At 38.7% G+C, this 17,212-nt stretch overlaps 1 protein-coding gene across 8 annotated transcripts in view; it reads left to right on the top strand.

Annotated features, from left to right (window-relative positions):
* Positions 1 to 9,214, top strand: part of NPAS3 (neuronal PAS domain protein 3) — a 597,848-nt gene extending 588,634 nt beyond the window's left edge. For all 8 annotated transcript variants that reach the window (XM_033061911.2, XM_033061908.2, XM_033061913.2 and 5 more), the window contains 3 exons: positions 457 to 604; positions 3,746 to 3,861; positions 6,832 to 9,214. In XM_033061911.2, coding sequence (XP_032917802.1) covers positions 457 to 604; positions 3,746 to 3,861; positions 6,832 to 8,141 — 1,574 coding nt within the window. In that variant the 3' untranslated portion in view covers positions 8,142 to 9,214. The remainder of the gene's footprint in view (positions 1 to 456; positions 605 to 3,745; positions 3,862 to 6,831) is intronic.
* The last annotated feature ends 7,998 nt before the right edge of the window (positions 9,215 to 17,212 follow it).

Genomic DNA, 17,212 nt, shown 5'->3' with positions numbered 1-17,212 from the left:
GGAGAAATGATCAAAGCAGCAGGGGTAGAGTATCTTCCCAAACCTTTCAAATATCCAGAATCTCAAAGAGGTCTACCTAGGAGCTATGAATAAATCACATATAAATTTGCCTCTTTTTTTCCTTTTCTTTTTTTACAGTTTGACATTGAGTGCATTGGAAATGTCCACACAGCAATAAGTATTCCGAGAACCATAGAGATTTGTAGTATTTTTTACTTTTCTTCTTCCACTAGAGTTTCCAGAAGCAGATTTAAGTTGTATTTTAAAAACTTGTAAAAACTTGTAGCTAGTTATACTGAACTTCAGGTCCTGTTTGTCATCTCACTGGCATTAAATCCAAAGGAAGCCAAGTGTCTTCTGCTTGCACTTGTGGCACGTTGTACAATGAAGGTCATTTTACCACAATTCTAACATGTACTCTATCTTGCTTGTGTTTTGTTTGTATTTTCCTGTCAGTGCTGAATAAAGGTCAGTGTGTAACAAAGTATTACCGCTGGATGCAGAAGAACGGAGGATATATCTGGATACAATCTAGTGCAACCATAGCTGTCAACGCCAAGAACGCAAGTGAGAAGAATATCATTTGGGTCAATTACCTCCTTAGGTAGGTCTGTCTCCCAGCCACTTCTCTTGCTTGAACTGCTGTCTCTGCTGCTTGTCTCTGTCAGTGAGAGGTCTAGGGAAAAACAACAGCCTACTAGAGAAAGTTAAGAACTTTTCCTATAGTCCGTGTCAAAAGCTGTGCCATTTTTTAATAGTTATTGAGGCATCTGTCGTATCTCAGCACATGAGAATATTCTTGAATTATTAACTGCCTCAGTCTTGAAATAAACCCTCCACCATTTTATTGCATGCCCTGAAATCTACTCAAACTGAGCTCAAAGATAAAAATTATCCACACCAACTTTCAGTAGTTGTGTTATAAAATCTGGTGTGAAATGTTTGGCACTGTTTTATTTGGATATTAAAAATGCAGGGAAGCAAACTGCTGGCATGCAAAAAATAAAGTTATCTCTGAAAGGCATTTGCTAGCTCACTCCAGAGAGGAAATTTCTCAGGACAAAAAAGGCTCAAACTACTTTGTTGTTCCTATAAGCATCAGATAATAGTCACACTGAAAAATGCAAAATAGGATTTAAAAATAGAAGTACTATAAAGTACTATTTTAAGCTATTAGAACTATTTTAAACAGAAATAGTAGTAATTAATACCTTGAATGAAAGGCTGTTCCCTGAGAAATTCTGTTTTACCAAAGTATTTTTAAAGGACTGGTTTCGGAGCTCAAGGAAAACCAACAGTCATTGAGAGACAGGGAATCATAAATCTGACCTTTCTCATCTGAAAATACCTTTCAGCACGTTCTGTTTTGTGAAGATGTTCAATAAGATTGGGAGATTTTCTGTTTAATTCCAAAACAGAACAAACAAACAAATAAAATTTGAAGCCTTGAGATTGTCGTGAAATGCAATTGTCATTTTCTGGCCTGTTCTCTTTTTAAGTTGCTTGTCATGGTTTGTTACATTCCCTTTGATGCCATGAGAGTTCAAAGTGATGTCTAGGGGTTAGATTGTGACTTATTATGCCAAGTCCAGCAAGCCCTGAAGAGACTGTGCCTGCCTAAACTTGCATGATGAAATGCTTTTGATTCCCCTATTGGGGAAGAGAAGGAAGCAATCCCTGGCAGGAGAGCATTGTAAGGATACTGTTGGAAACCTTGCACGGCAGTGGAGTTTTCATTGGGACTTGCAGTTTTTTGGCCTGATATGACTGAGCGCAGACTTTTATGCATATATTCTTATCCTGCTACGTTTTTGTCTCTTTTTTTGCAAGTGTGAGGCTGCATGTAGCATTTCAAGAGGTCAGCTTAAGGCTGACAATTCTGAACTGGCAGTACAGCTTCACTGCTCCAGTCCTTAACAGGGCTGCAAAATGCCCAGAAATGTTCTCATATTTCCAGCTCTAGCTATAAAAGTCATCCATAAGAATTATGAACAGCTGCCTCTGTCCCCTTTGCTGCTTTCCAGACAATAGGTAAACCTAGTCCACAAACATCCCACAAATTTTCTCTACAAGCAGAATATACCTAACAAAAAAAAAACCAAAAGTAGTGTGGTCTTCCTCAGGTCTCCTTCCAGAACCTGATTTTTCTTGTGTATTCCATTCCCCACTTTGTTAGACAAATATTAACATCTTCACTGAATTTGTATTTTTAATTTAGATTTCTCATTGTACTGGAATCAACAAAAGATCCAAATGTCCAAATAATATTTTAATAACAGATCAAGGCATAATTAGGTCTACTCTTAGCAGGAGTACTGGTCTGTATACATTTCCATGCATTAGAAAGTATGATTCAGCTGTCTGTAAAAGGATAGACTAATTACAGTGACAGGTAGGATTAATGCTGTTCTTGTTCTAGCAACTTGTTATTCACAGTGTGAAAGCCCTCAAACATCTTTTGCTTGGAGGGGGCAAATTTGGGGACTGCCCTGGGATGCAACAGAATAAAGTCACTTTGTCAGGACGAAGCCATAAAGATGATAATCGTAATATGGCATCTCAATGTGAACTGTGTGAACTCTGAGTTTTCAAAGTACACTCTGAGAGGCTGAATATGAGCATACTGTCATTGCGATAGTGTGTCAGGCATCCCAAGAGCTGCCTCTTATTGTTCTGTGCAGGACTGTGGATTTTCTGTTTTACCAGACTTGAATTTGAACTGCATGGAAATGCTCATCTATTCAAAAATTTTTAAAGACTTTGTTATTTTTATTATTCTCCACCACTTATGTTTAGTTATGTCTGTTCCCCTGCATTTGCATGCATTTAAGAAAGGAACATATTTCAAAATGTACAAACCAAGTAAAAGCATAGAGTTGTAGGGGTTTTCTTCCATTTCTCTGGTAGTGTATCTCTTTTAGATTGCAGTCATGTTCATTGCTAACAAGTCACAGGTGAGCACCACATGAGCAGATGAAGATATGATTATAATGGGTGTGTTGACAGTTCTTTATCCCTAACATATGCATCTTAACATGCACATGTGCATCTGTCACATAGTTAGAGAGGTTGTTTTTGGTTTCTTGCTGATGTGGATGTATGTGTGCAGTGTTTAAAAATATATAACCTCTTTTATCTAATTTTTGGGCAGATTCTTTGGAGAAGTGGTCACGTCTTTAGCTCTAGCTGAGTACCTTCGTATAACTTCATGTATGATATGCTTGATTTAAATGTGGAAAACTGGAATGTTGACAAAAACAGGTATTGAAAGGATTCTGGCAAGGTTGATAGAGAATATTTCTACAGAGATAACTCTAATAGACATTGTCAGTGGGAGAGAAACAGATTGGAAAAGTTAAAACACCCTCTCTGTCCTCCCAGGCACAGTAATGGGATCGAAATCGAGATATTTGTTGTTGGATGATTACAAAGTGTAGCATTGCTGCTAGATATCACACAAGCCATGATATCCCACTTCAGCAAGGATGCTTTGATAGCTCTATAACTTCACTAGAATCAAACAAGGTTTAGTAGCTGGTCAATAAAAGTATTTGACTGCAGTATTAAAATAAACCTTCACAAAATTCCTGCTGTGAAGCTCTGAAGCCAAAAATATGTGTTCTGTGTTTAATCTGCTATTCTTCCTATTTATGTTCTTTGTTCCTGAACTTTGATATGAAAAGAGGAAAAAATCATGAAACCGCAAATCATCCAATCATGTTTATATTTGCTGTATCCTCTTCAGTAACCCAGAGTACAAGGACACTCCAATGGACATTGCACAACTTCCTCATCTGCCAGAGAAAACCTCAGAATCCTCGGAGACCTCTGACTCTGAATCAGACTCAAAGGACAACTCAGGTAACACACATGGTGGGCCTTTACACCCACAAGAGGTTCATATCATGAAAGCTACGTGGTCAGCTTTCCAGTTGCTTTTACTTCTCAAGTGTTGCTCCATTATAACAAAAAAAAAAAAAAAAAACAAAAACAAAAACAAAAGATAAAATTATATTGAAAAACACTAGCAAAATCTTTTAATGACCTTAGCATTTTCATTTCCTCAGAATTTCTCTTCACTTTCTACATGCCTTCTTGCCTACATAGCACCAAACTAAATATTTGATTTCCCAGCTGTGCTTATGAACAGGTATTGTGCCTTGTGCAGAGGACTTGGGATTTCAACTGTTGGATAAAATTAAAGTTCTTCTCTTTCCACAGTAGGCAGACATTCTACAGAGAGGTCTCTACTGTCAATCTTTATCACTCTTTTCCCTGTATAAATACATTCTTGAAGAGTCTCACTAGGGGGCAGTGAAGATTGAAACATTTGAGAGTTTTCTTGGGTTAAAAGTTATATTTAATTAAAATGCGTGGGCTCAAGAACTTGTTTCTAAGCTCTTTAAGTCTGGGACTTCAGCTGTTTTTTAAAAGCTGAGTGTACTTGTCAAGCTCTATGTGTAAATTAGTTCTACAGATGGTCCAGTGCACAGATGGTTCACACATTCCCTGTTAGTTAGTTTTAAGAGTGGTTACCTAGGCACAGGTGCAAATCATCTGGCCTTGAAAGAAGTGTGTTTTCCTGTAGCCCAGGAAGTGAAGACGTTACTCAGCTGTTGTATGTAAGATGGATAGATGGATGGATGGATGGATGGATAGATAGATAGATAGATAGATAGATAGATAGATAGATAGATAGATAGATAGATAGATAGATAGATAGATAGATAGATGGATGAATGAATTATTTTTCTCTCATGTCTATGATAAAAACCAAAAAGTCTAGAGAAAATGGATCACAGTGATAAAAAACAAGAAAAAGCAAGAAGGGGATCAGGCTATTATATTATATTATATTATATTATATTATATTATATTATATTATATTATATTATATTATATTATATTATATTATATTATATTATATTATATTATATTATATTATATTATATTATATTATATTATATTATGGCTGTACTTTTTCATCTTTTGCTTTTATTTGTTCTCCTTTGACAGCTTAGTTTAAGTCAATGTGCAGGCTTGCTGACCACTGTCATTGGGAATTTCTTCATCCATTCCCAGTGCTTCCTTTATGCTGTCTTGTTCCTGAACAGCCAAATAACACATATGTGGAGAACAGTTAGCATTTCTCATATGCACTGGAAGTTTCTCCAGGTGAGAACATGAGAAGTATGTGTACGTTCATCACTTCTAAAGCTGATGCAGAGCAAGACAGCATTCCAAAGGTGCACAGATATCAACATCTCAGAAGGAGATGTCTGGGAGTCTTGGAAGACAGAGGACACAGGGGCTTGTTTATTTCAAAGGAATTAAATAGAAATGCTGAAGGACATGAAATTTGAACAGTATTTTGTATGAAACCAACAAGTTCAGTTCAAGCTGTGATATAATTCCAAGCAAATATTGTGTAGCTTTAGACCACTTCACTCTGAGACCACTCTTCCCCAGCAAGAAACCATGGCCTTAAAAGAAAGCATCTTCAAAAAAAGTAAGAAAAAATTGTAGGACAAATTCAATCCTAGCTGGAACAAAAAGCTGGATGAGCTGCTACTTTGTTCCTATAGGTTTTATTTTTCAAAAGGAGGGGTCTCTCTGCTGCTGCTCACACAAGCAAAACTCCCACTAAGTGACTTGTGAAGTGCAGTGTCCTGAATGCTCAGGCAGCTTTCCTGTCAAACCCACCTTCAGCACTTCTGGGAAATAGCTTGGTATTGACATGGCTCCAGTAGTAACCAAATCTTTAGAGGCAAACCAGTCCTTCCCCTCTCCACCTAAAACAAGGATATTGAAAAGGATAGTACTTGGCTCGGATCAGTGAAAAACATCTTTTATTAGGCAACAAAAGATTTCTGGCTGGTCTGTAAAGGACGGGGTTTCCTGAAACCTTTCATGACCCTTTCAAACATAGTGTGATAATAGAGCATATTCAGTCTCAAAGTTGCTTTGGTTCTCCAAGTCCAGTGGACTAGAGTGTTTATCTCACCCGTATTAGAATTATAATTAAATGAACTCAGGCAAGAAGAGCGACAGCTTCTCAGGACTGTAGCTGTGCTATTTTCCATGGTCTTTAGATGATTTGGATCAATCAAAAATTTAATTCACTGGCTGATTTTTTTTTCTGTATTTTTTTATATTTGTTATCCTTCAAGAGAATATGAGAAGAGTCTAGCAACATAGCATATTTTTTTAACAATAAACTGGTTTATTTACTCATTTTAACTGGTTTATTCATTCATTCGGATCTATATACGTGAGTTGCTTCTCTTCTCACACAGGAAGAAATCAGCAGTAATTCCACTGCAGCCAGAGACTCTATGCCACTTCAAAAGTGGCAATGGTCAAAGGAAAATGAGATGAGAGTACTAGAATCTTTAGTAAATAGTGCTATACGTGGATGCCTGCCCACTGTAGGAGAACATGGATGTGAAAGAACAATCACCAGAACATAACAGTGATAATGGGATTGTTCACTGACTCCTCTTTGGACGGCACGGCTACAATGGCGTTGTGCTCACAGCTGTCAACATGATTCTTGTCCAGTGAGCAGATGAAAAGGCCCCCTCAATCGAGGTGGAGCCACAGAGCATAGGCTTCTAGTGCATTAACAGTTCTGAGTCAGAGACATTCCTGGTGATCAAAACTCTCCCAACACAACACTGAAAAAGAGAAATGCAGCTCAACAGAAGAGAACGTCTTTTGCCAAAAAAGGTTAAAGCAAATCCAATCTCATTGGTAGGTAGAAATCTGGACTTGGATTATAATATTATGTTCCTGTTTCTAATGCTTTGTTTCACTTTCATTTTACTCCAGAGGACAATGAGAACTCAAAGTCAGATGAGAAAGGAAACCAGTCAGAAAACAGTGAAGACCCTGAATCTGACAGGAAAAAGTCAGGAAATCAGTCAGATAATGAAATGAACTGTAATGAGGATGGGAACAGCTCCAGCAACCAGGACAGCAGGGACAGTGATGACAGCTTTGAAAACTCAGACTTCGAGAATCAAAAGGCCCCTGAGGACAGTTTTGGCACTCTTGGCTCTATGCAGATCAAGGTGGAGCGCTATGTTGAGAGTGAGTCAGACTTGCGGTTGCAGAACTGTGAATCACTGACCTCCGACAGTGCCAAGGACTCAGACAGTGCAGGTGAAGTAAATGCCCAGTCTTCCAGCAAACATCAGAAGAGGAAGAAGAGGAGAAAAAAGCAAAAGGGAGGCAGCATGACCCGGAGAAGGCTGTCAAGCACCTCAAGTCCAAATGGACTTGACTCAGCTTTGGTGGACCAGCCCCAGCTGCTCTCGTCACCAAACAGTGCCTCAGTGCTCAAAATTAAAACAGAAATCTCAGAACCTATCAATTTTGATAATGATAGCAGTATTTGGAATTACCCACCCAACAGGGAAATCTCAAGGAATGAATCACCCTACAGTATGACCAAGCCCCCCAGCTCCGAGCACTTCCCTTCCCCCCAAGCCAGCAGTAGTTTACATGTCTCCATTCCAGACTCTGTTCTCACCCCACCAGGGACTGAAAATACTGCCAGCCGTAAAACTCAGTTCAGCACCTCATCCAACTCGGCCTTGGCTCCAGTGTCCTCTGACCCTTTGTCACCCCCACTTTCAGCATCTCCAAGGGACAAACATCCAGGAGGTCCCGCAGCGTCCAACTCTTTGTTGTACACTGGGGATCTGGAAGCCCTTCAGAGGCTACAAGCAGGCAATGTGGTGCTTCCTTTGGTTCACAGGGTAACAGGAACCCTTGCTGCGACCAGCACTGCTGCTCAGAGGGTCTACACCACTGGCACTATTCGGTATGCTCCAGCTGAAGTTACTTTAGCCATGCAGGGCAACCTCCTCCCCAACACCCACGCTGTTAACTTTGTTGATGTTAACAGCCCCAGCTTTGGGCTGGATCCTAAAACACCGATGGAAATGCTCTACCACCACGTTCACCGACTCAACATGTCGGGACCGTTTGGAAGTGCTGTGAGCGGGGCCAGTCTGACCCAAATGCCTGCAGGGAATGTGTTCACAACTGCCGAAGGACTTTTTTCCACTCTTCCATTTCCTGTGTACAGCAATGGCATTCACACTACACAGACTCTGGAACGGAAAGAGGATTGAAATATGACCACATACTGTGTTCAGTGTTATACTCTGAGGCATAGACTATGTTTTAATTTAGACCTTTAATTCTAGCACTTTGAATTTGAGCAGGTCAGCTTATTATCTCAATATGATGGTCCCCATTTCATTCCCTTTCTCTTTAACTTGACTTATTCTTTAATGTAAAGATATTTTTTTATTTTTGCCTTCAGAGAGTCGAAGTACCAGTTGCCTGCCATTTTGTCTTCTTCTAAGATGTGTGTTTTTTCCTTTGCATCTTTATTAAGATGCCTTTAATATGTGTATGCCTCTGCCATAGAATACTCAGTGTTGTGGTAAAGAGATTTTAAAGTGACAACCATTGGTTTTACTTCAAAATTATCTTGATATGATCAAGATTAAAAGAGACAAGCATAAACAATGTGCCCTGTTTGACTAAGTCAAATGAAAAGGGGGTTTTGTTCCTAATTCCTTTAAATAGGGGATAGTATTTTAGAATTTTATGCAGAGTTTAATTCTCTTTTTATGGTTAAGATTTTCTTACTTGCACATAAAATAATTTGGGTTCTTACAAAGTTAATTTCTGGCCTGTGACTAGAATGTTAAAAAGTTGGACTAAATGTTAATTACAGAAACTTTAACTTAATTTCTAAAACCATGGTGCTATCATTTATTAATCTGTAATGTCTTCATACAATATGCAGCTTGTGGGCTGGGTTTTTTGGAAAGAATGTGTTCCGTACTGGTTTATAGTGGGGTGCTGCAGTCTCCTTGGTTAGTTAAGACAAAAGCCCTCATTAACATTTGCTGCAGGACTTAAAATTTGTTACCTCCAAACTAACAAGCATAGCCTCACATCAAATTTAAATGGGTCAGGAAGCCTTTTTCAAAAAGAGCTTAAAAACAAAAAACAATTTAATTGACGCGAGGAGCAGTTTCTTAGGTGCATATTGTTTTGCTTTATTTTTTTTCTCAGTGTAACTGAGGCTAATTTTACAACATCAAATAACACTTCAGAGTAAAAAAAAAAAAAAAACAAAAACAGAAGAACTATTTAACATGTTTTATTTTGTTTTTCCTTTAATATTATAGAGGGAAGGTTGTAAATTTCTTTTTGTTCTTTGATTTGGGTATTTTTTTTGTTGTTTTCTTTTTCCTTATTTCTAGTGTTGAAACCAATATGTTTTAAAACTAAAGGATGGGTTAATAAGCTTGAAATAGATAACTACAACTGAAAACTGCACATTAAGTAAAAGAAAAGAAATCTCCTATTTTGTCTTTGTTGCCAGAAATCACAGTGTAGTGTCAAACACTCCAAATGACTGTCAAATATAAATTCTTCTTCCACTCCATCTTTGGCAGCTGTTTGTTAAGGCATCTAATAACAGATGTGAGAACTGTAATGTGTACAATGTGTAAGTGTCCTTGGCTGTCAGTCCCATTGCAGTTTCAATGTGTGTTACTATATGCAGTATATACTAAGCTAATGTAGTTGTTTTGTCCTTTGTCTTCTCTGTGCTTTATCTCTAGTCCGGAGTGGTAAAGTCCCATTCCTGCAGTCCTAGTGATCCAGTGATTCTTGGGGGTTAGTGGTTTTTGTGTGGTGGCCTTCCTCTGTAATGTCACCTTATGCTGCTTCCACTGTCTGTATACCTTTTAATTTCTGCTGTTGCTTTGCTGTTGTGTATTCTCAAACCTGTCCCTCCCCCTTCCTTTCTCCCCTCCTCCTCCACACGTTTCCCCTCTCTATTTCTCTCGCTCTCTCGTTCTCTCTTCTTCACTCTCAGAGATAAAAGACTCTTAACTAGCTCAAGGTTAATGGAGCCATTTTTCCCACAGAGGAATTCTGGGTATGACTTACTCTTCCAGTGTACCCCACAATGCACTTCAGAGTAATGCTCAGATATATTAAGCAAATTGACGCCATATAGCCTCAGTTGTTAACATTCCCAGAGTCCTTGTGCTCGAACTGTAAGCAGAGGGTGCATTTCTTTGGTTTTCTCCTAGGTAGGCTGTCAGAGCAATATGTAGAGGAATTACCAGTGAGATAGGAAATTCTTTCAAAGGTCAACTGGCATTGTTTAAAAAGGAAACTGAGCTTAGAATTGTCATATGTACTCGCTTATGTGTGCAATGCTAATGTATTAACTCAACTGTCCTTCGAATTTTTGATCGCTGACTGCGTTGAGTCAATTTCTGCGGTAGCTTTGAATTTGAGAAGTAGGTCCAAGCCACAGAGGAGTGATAGCACAAAAGGAATTGGACACTAGAAATTTAATTAATGAGCTTTTAAAGGTTCCATGGGAAGGATTTATGTAGGTCTGAAAAAGGCGAGAAAACTGATTGGGAAATTCAAAGTTTAATTTTGGAAGCTCTGCTCTAGCTATGGAACAATCAAAGGATTGCACCTATCAGCTACAAAGAACAGCTAGACAGCTGTTGTTGTTTTGGGTTTTTTTTATAAATGTTTCTGTGTTGTGTCAAAATGATTTCTGGTGATTTAAACTAACAGATAATCACAGCTGCTGTCTAAATCCATAGTGTTTAAAATTACAAAATGAAAAAAAAACTTCATTACCTGTGAAGACTGTGTCTGTGTTTTTAACTATTTCTTGTACAAATATATGAAATCTTTTATGAGGAGACTGGTGCCAAGTAGCTGAATAATGGGGAAAGGGATTCTGTTCGTATAAATCTTAGCAGTGTTACCAACTCTACAATATAAAAAATTAAAATGTTAAAAAGTGACAGCTATGGTACATTTATTTTGTGTTAAGCTAACCGAATCTAACTTCTTGAGTGCCTGGCTTATTTGAAACATTTTTTTCATTGATCATTGATAATGCTGCAAATCAGAAATGTACATACTTCATTTACAACAGGGTTCTTTTTATACTTTTGTAGATTCTCATACATGTCATACATGGTTGTCTTTATGTAACTTAATTTTTTTTCATCCCGCAGGTGCCATTTTCATAATAAACTTCTCTTGGATTTGTTACTATCTGGCATCATTTCTTTTACATATAACCATCCTGACTAATGAATGCTGGTAGTATTTGTTTGAGCAGGTATTTTTTAATCATTTTGTAAAAAATAAAAAAAAAAGAAAGAAAAAAAAAGAAAAAAAAAAGAAAATAACTAAAATACAAGAAAAAAATAACCAAAAATGAAAGAGGAAAAAGCAAGATTTTATTAACCCTTGTGAAATGAAGAAAGGAAGTTGTCAAGATGTAGGTTAAGAATGCTAATCCAAATACTACAACAAACTTGCCACCATTCTAAATTCTCAGCTACCCCAACTCATTGTCATATTGAGCATTTTTATGCACATTATCAAAGCTGAATAATGGACCTGCAACATTAACCACTATAGAAAGTGTGCATTTTTTCCTTGATTAATGCACACTGGAAGAGGTCAGCTTTTGTACATTAATCATTTAAAATGCACTTTATATTTTCATTTTTGTACTCAACAATGTTACAGTGAACAGTCTTCAGTCACATTATATCCTACTTAGGCTGCTGATTCTTTTAAATGTGTACTTTCTTTCCCCAGAGTGGCGACCTGTAAGTTGTTGGTGTCATGCTGCTAGACATTCTGCCTTACCAACTGAGGACAGAAACATTTGCCAGTGCAGAACTGACTAGACAAAAAAAGCTTTGGTCCCACAGATGAAAGGGGCAAAATAAAAAAGTCAAATACAATTTTGATTACACAGATATCCACACACACTGGCTGGCCTTAAAAAGGGAGCAACCTGCACAAATTCTGAAAAAAAGAAAAGGCGCAGGGCAAGTGGTTTTGGTCTCTGCAGTGAGAAGCAGGGAGAAGCTAAGGCACAGGAGATGCCTCCCCAGGTACCCATGGCTGTGTGCTGACTCTCTGGCTGCTGCTGCATGTACAGAGGACAGGCTGGGGGTGGGACAAGAGGGGAGTGGAAGCCTTCTCACCCACTGAAGTTCTTCATTCATTGCCTTTCTTTACAGTGCCTCTCCCACCAGTGACAAATATTTCCAAATTCCATATTTTATTTTGTTATTTATGCAGTCTCTAAGAATGCAAATTTGCCAATAGCCAAAGTCTCCCAGCACTTCTGAGTGCCTAGTATCTTCTCTTCTGTATGTCCACTTAGAAATTAATGCCACTGGGCTAGCCATTCTGGGTCAAAATCTGTTTGCCTTATAAATGCTGAGTAAAACTGTCTATTCACCGTTTGCAGCACAACTCTTTACTGTGAAAGATACACTCAGCTGAAGTAAGAGCATGTGAATCTGGCTGCCTGGGCTGATTTTAAAAAAAGTGTGCACAATTCAGTGAGCCAGCCCAGTACCTTAATAGATTGAAGTCTGGCTCTTTGAGCTTCCAAGAAGCTCAGGATGCCCACTTCCCAGGCTCCAAGCACCGAGTTTGATACAACTCCAAGTTGCAGGGGGTAGAAAGAAGCAAAGGTTAGCAGTGCTGCTTTCAGCTCTGCCTGCGTGTTCCAGTTGGCAATGCATCTTGTTTATGAGGTAGCTAAGGGTGCCAATGCCAACCAAGAGGAAAACAGAATTTAAATGCAGATTGAAAGAATGACCAGAATAAAGCTTAATAGAAGAATAACATGCCTGTTCCAAATAAGTGTTAAGCAGTATTACTAAAGCCACTAATTCCAAGAAGGGGCTTGAGAGGGGCATTTCTGAGCTATTATAAGAGTTTTTTATATCTCAACCATACTGCCTACACATGCAACAGAGCATGGAGTTGATGGTCAAACTTAATAGACTGCTGTAAGATTTGCAGTTGAATGAGGAAGTTTGTGTATAAAAGAAAATTATGGAAAGGCCATTTCATGGGGTATTTTCATAGGGATGCTGTTGCACTCGTCTATCTCTGTTATCTGCAGCAACTTTAATAAACAAAATCAACTGCTTGAAATTGTTGAGCCCTTTGAAAAGGGTTCTTTTGGGGTAGGCCTAGCTGCTATCTTTGTAATATTTGAGGAACAACTCTGATATGCAGGAATCTGGGCAAACTTTCTCAAGTCATTTCAGCAAAGAACATTTCCCAAAACAACTGATCTCAGTAACTGCCATCTCTAGAAAATTTGTTCTGACCCACTTGTTTTGCAAGGTGATATATGCAGGTATTTAAAAGCTAGCTGAAGGGTTGCAAGAGGAAAAGGGCTCTTTTGAAGCCTCATGACTCTGAGGAGTTACAGTGAAAGAAAAATATTTCAGGAGTACTTAAATAATCAGCTCTGACAACTTGCACTGGTGCTTTTGCACAGTGGTCACTGAAGTATCTGCGATGCCCCTGACAGCACATTTATTGCTATGATTTTAGGAAATGCATTAGTTTAAATGTGTCAGTGCTCTCAGAGTTATTTGCATAGTATTTTCCCTTCTTACCATTGTAATTTCTTTATTTTCATTTTAGGGCTGGGGGAGGAGGGTGGGAAGACTGGATATGCATTGTCAACTAATTTAATGAACTGTCATCTATCCAGTGAGTTTACTGAAGAGCCTACAGAAATGTTAACAAATGGGATGTCACCAGAGCTACAGATGCTCAGGTAAGATCAAATTCTCTGTAAAATATGCACATGCATGCACACAAACATTCAGATGTGCTACCCCTGAAGGCTAGTTGGGCTTTCAGGGTGGTACCTATGTATATATGCATAATAAAGGTCCTATCTTCCTCTCTCACCTATTCTTTCATCTTTTAATAAGTGAGAATTGGAAGCTATTTTCATAAAACCTATCGAATTACATCCAAAATTTTTCAGCAAAACATAAAATCATGGAGTGGTTTGGGTTGGAAGAAAACTTTATGATCGTTTAGTTCCAACCACCCCTTGCCGTGGGCAGGGATGCCACCCCTTAGATCAGGTTGCTTAAGGCCCCATCCAACCCAGCCTTGAACACTTCAAGGCATGGGTTGTCCACAACTTCTTTGAGCAACCTATTCCAGTGATTCACCACTCTCTGAGCAAAGGATTTCTTCCCAGCATCTAATCTAAACCTGCCCTCTTTCTTTTTAAAACCATTGTCCCTTGTCCTGCCACTACTTGTCTGTAAAAAAAAGTTCTTCTTCCTCCTTTTTTATAAACCCTCTTATGGTATACTGGAAGGCTTTTAGGAGTTCTTCCTGAAGCCTCCTCTTCTCCATGTTGAACAACCCCAGCTATCTCAGCCTGTCCGCATAGAAAAGGTGCTCCAGAGTTCTGATCATCTTCATGGCCCTAACAGGACCAAATAGGATCTTTTTGAAAGCAATAGGACATGAGATAAGCCAAGGATTCAGAATTCTTCTTTTAATTGACCTGAATTAGGTAGGGTATTCTCCCCTACAGTTTTGTTCAAAATCCTAAAGTCAGCAAGAGAGAGTGGAAGAACAGCTTTTATTTCCATAATCACCATGAGATGGTTCTTCCAGCAAAACAAAACCTCATAGTTTAGACTTTTTTCATATAATATATTAGACATTTCTAGAAGTATCGTACTCTAGAAGTAAATACAGAGAGCTTAGTGACTCAGGTCTGAAGCTAAGCAGATGAAGCCAATAACGGTGAGTTTGATTACATTTGTAGGAAGCTTTTTCCTAACTTGTAGGAGCTGTGTAGACTAGATGCAATGTGGAAAAAATAAGGGATCTTTTTGTACACACCAACAGTACTATGGGTACTGACTTAATGCTTGGGCAAAAAGATCATCAGGACCCATTAAAGGCTTGTGGGATGTCAGTGAGAGAAGGTTGCATGCTTTGCAGACAGCAGACTGTTATTGCCCGGTACTTTGTCTCAAATTACCTTTCACTGACTTTAAAGACATAGAAATATTGAGATTACCGAAATTTCCCCTTACAAGTTTTCCTGAGCAGAAGGACTCCTTGTTTTTCTTGTTTCTAATAAAAGGGAACATAATATTTTCTGGCAGAAGGAAAGGAATCAGGTTTTCCTTTTGCTTTAAAAGCATTCCCAGATTTATAGCGGAAGTGACAGGAACAGGATGTATTAACCATATGACCCCAGCAGAATGAGTCTATGCTCTTGATTGATTTAAAAGTTTGTCTTTTGAACAGCCACAAAGGGTCAAGTCTTGGTCTTGTTCAAATCAATGAGAGCTTGACTAAAGACTTTAATGGCTTCAAGACCAAAGTTTTGAGCCAATACTCATAATCAAATAACAAAGCACAACTATAGCATGAACCACTGACCAATGAGTCAGGCTAATTGTTACCCTGCATCATTTCCTTTCTAATCCTGTACCACTCCAGTCACACTCTAAGGGAGCAGCTCTTTTGTTTCATTAAAAAGCCTTTCCCAGTTTTCCCAAACTGTATGGTCTGATCCATACAGATATTCCTACTTTTAAAACAGGTGGGGAGTTTAAGCCTGTGAAGACTGCTTTCTCACCCATGGTTGGTGGGAGTGGGCTTGGCAGCCTGGGTCTGTTGTTTGAAAGCAATGGTGGAAACTCTGCTGGACATCAAAACTTGTATTTTCTTGAACTGACAGAAGTACTAAATGATGGCACATCAGTGTCACCAGTACAGCTTTCCCTGACCTTTTAATATCATCCAAGAGATGGGAAAGTTTACACTGTAAGGAGGTGAGTATTCACTGAAATTAGTTTCCAGTTTCTTTTCAGTACTGTGAATTTCTGAGGTATCTTAGCATCCTCTGTTGACTCTCCTGTATTTCATTTCTTTCTTCTACCTAGTTGTCTGCTTTATAACAGCATGTAAGGCAGTATCTTGTAGGGTAGGGACAAAAAATTATTTCATCTCAGGAAGTCCAGTCTCCTTAGATCATAGAAAAATGGAAAGAACCAGGATTCGCTGAAGATTTCTTTGAGCTGAAAACACAACCTTAATGCTATGATTCATCCTCATAGCAAGGACCAAGAGATCTTGGACTTTTCAGTATTAGATTAGTTTCCAAGAACATGCATCCCATTTATTGCTTACTGGCACCTCAAAAAACCTGTAAGTTTTGCCCTCTCTCCTATTTAAAAGGAAAGGTCCTTGCTGCTCTGTATACTTTTGCCTTGCTACAAGACCTGCAGCTTATGTGCCTGACTTGGGCCCATTCAGTTCCTAGACAATTTTCTTCACTGAGTACTGCCTGAAATTTCAGATTGCATGTTGGCATGATCATTTGTTTCTCACAAGACTGTAGCCTTCATGTGTTCTTTTTGGCAGCATTTTCCTCTTTTTTCCACCACCTTTGTTTTTGGTTTTGCCCATCCTTATTATCTTTAGAATGTCTTCAAACACACACCCTGAGGTGCATAGCACTTCCCCAGCATGATCTATAACCATTACTGCCATTCCATTGGCCTTGTTACCAAGCCAATTTTATATCCAATTGAGTATTTTACTATCAGTCCCACACTTGCTAACCTTATAAATTAATCTGTTATGTGGCATTGTATCGAGAGCCTTTTCGAGTCCAAGTAAATTATGTCTCCTTCTTCATCGCTGTCCACTTTCATTGTCACTTCCTCAGAGAAATGAATCAAGATTGTTAAGCATGACCTCCTTTTTGTAAATCCATGCTGACTACCTCTAACCAATCTATATTAGATTGATATTAAGTCAGGACACAGACTCAAAGGGGGCCTGCTATATAAATGCAACCTAAGGCAGCTTCATGTGGAGATAAGATGGGAATAGCTGATACACCAAAGTTAGCTGTACCAGGTCTGATGGTTTGCCAATAACTTATTAATGGCCAGATCCCTCCCCAGGGTCTCAACCAGAACTCCCCTGGAGAGAAAAAAAGCTTTCATCTGCATTTGCCTAGCCTATTTCGATAGCAGAAGTGAATGTGATTGCCAAGAATAAGAACTGGTTCTGCTTTTATTCATCTGTGATTGTCAAAATCACAAAGACATTGCAAAACCCTCATTTTTAACAGAACATTGTCTCAGCTTCTGAGAGAGCTGTATCTTCATTGCCTAAGAAGTATGTCAAAAGGCAGCATGGGTATTTGCTTTCTGTACAAATGCAGCCAAAGGATGCCAAGAGAATCTCCCACATTGGCCAGTGCTGGAGAGCACGGGTGCTATGTCAACTGCAACAATTTTCCAAATATCGC

The sequence above is a fragment of the Catharus ustulatus genome, chromosome 6, assembly GCF_009819885.2.
Source record: "Catharus ustulatus isolate bCatUst1 chromosome 6, bCatUst1.pri.v2, whole genome shotgun sequence".
In the NCBI taxonomy this organism is placed as follows: domain Eukaryota; kingdom Metazoa; phylum Chordata; class Aves; order Passeriformes; family Turdidae; genus Catharus; species Catharus ustulatus.
The sequence above is the reverse complement of the archived record's forward strand: the minus strand, read 5'-3'. Positions and strand labels throughout refer to the sequence as shown.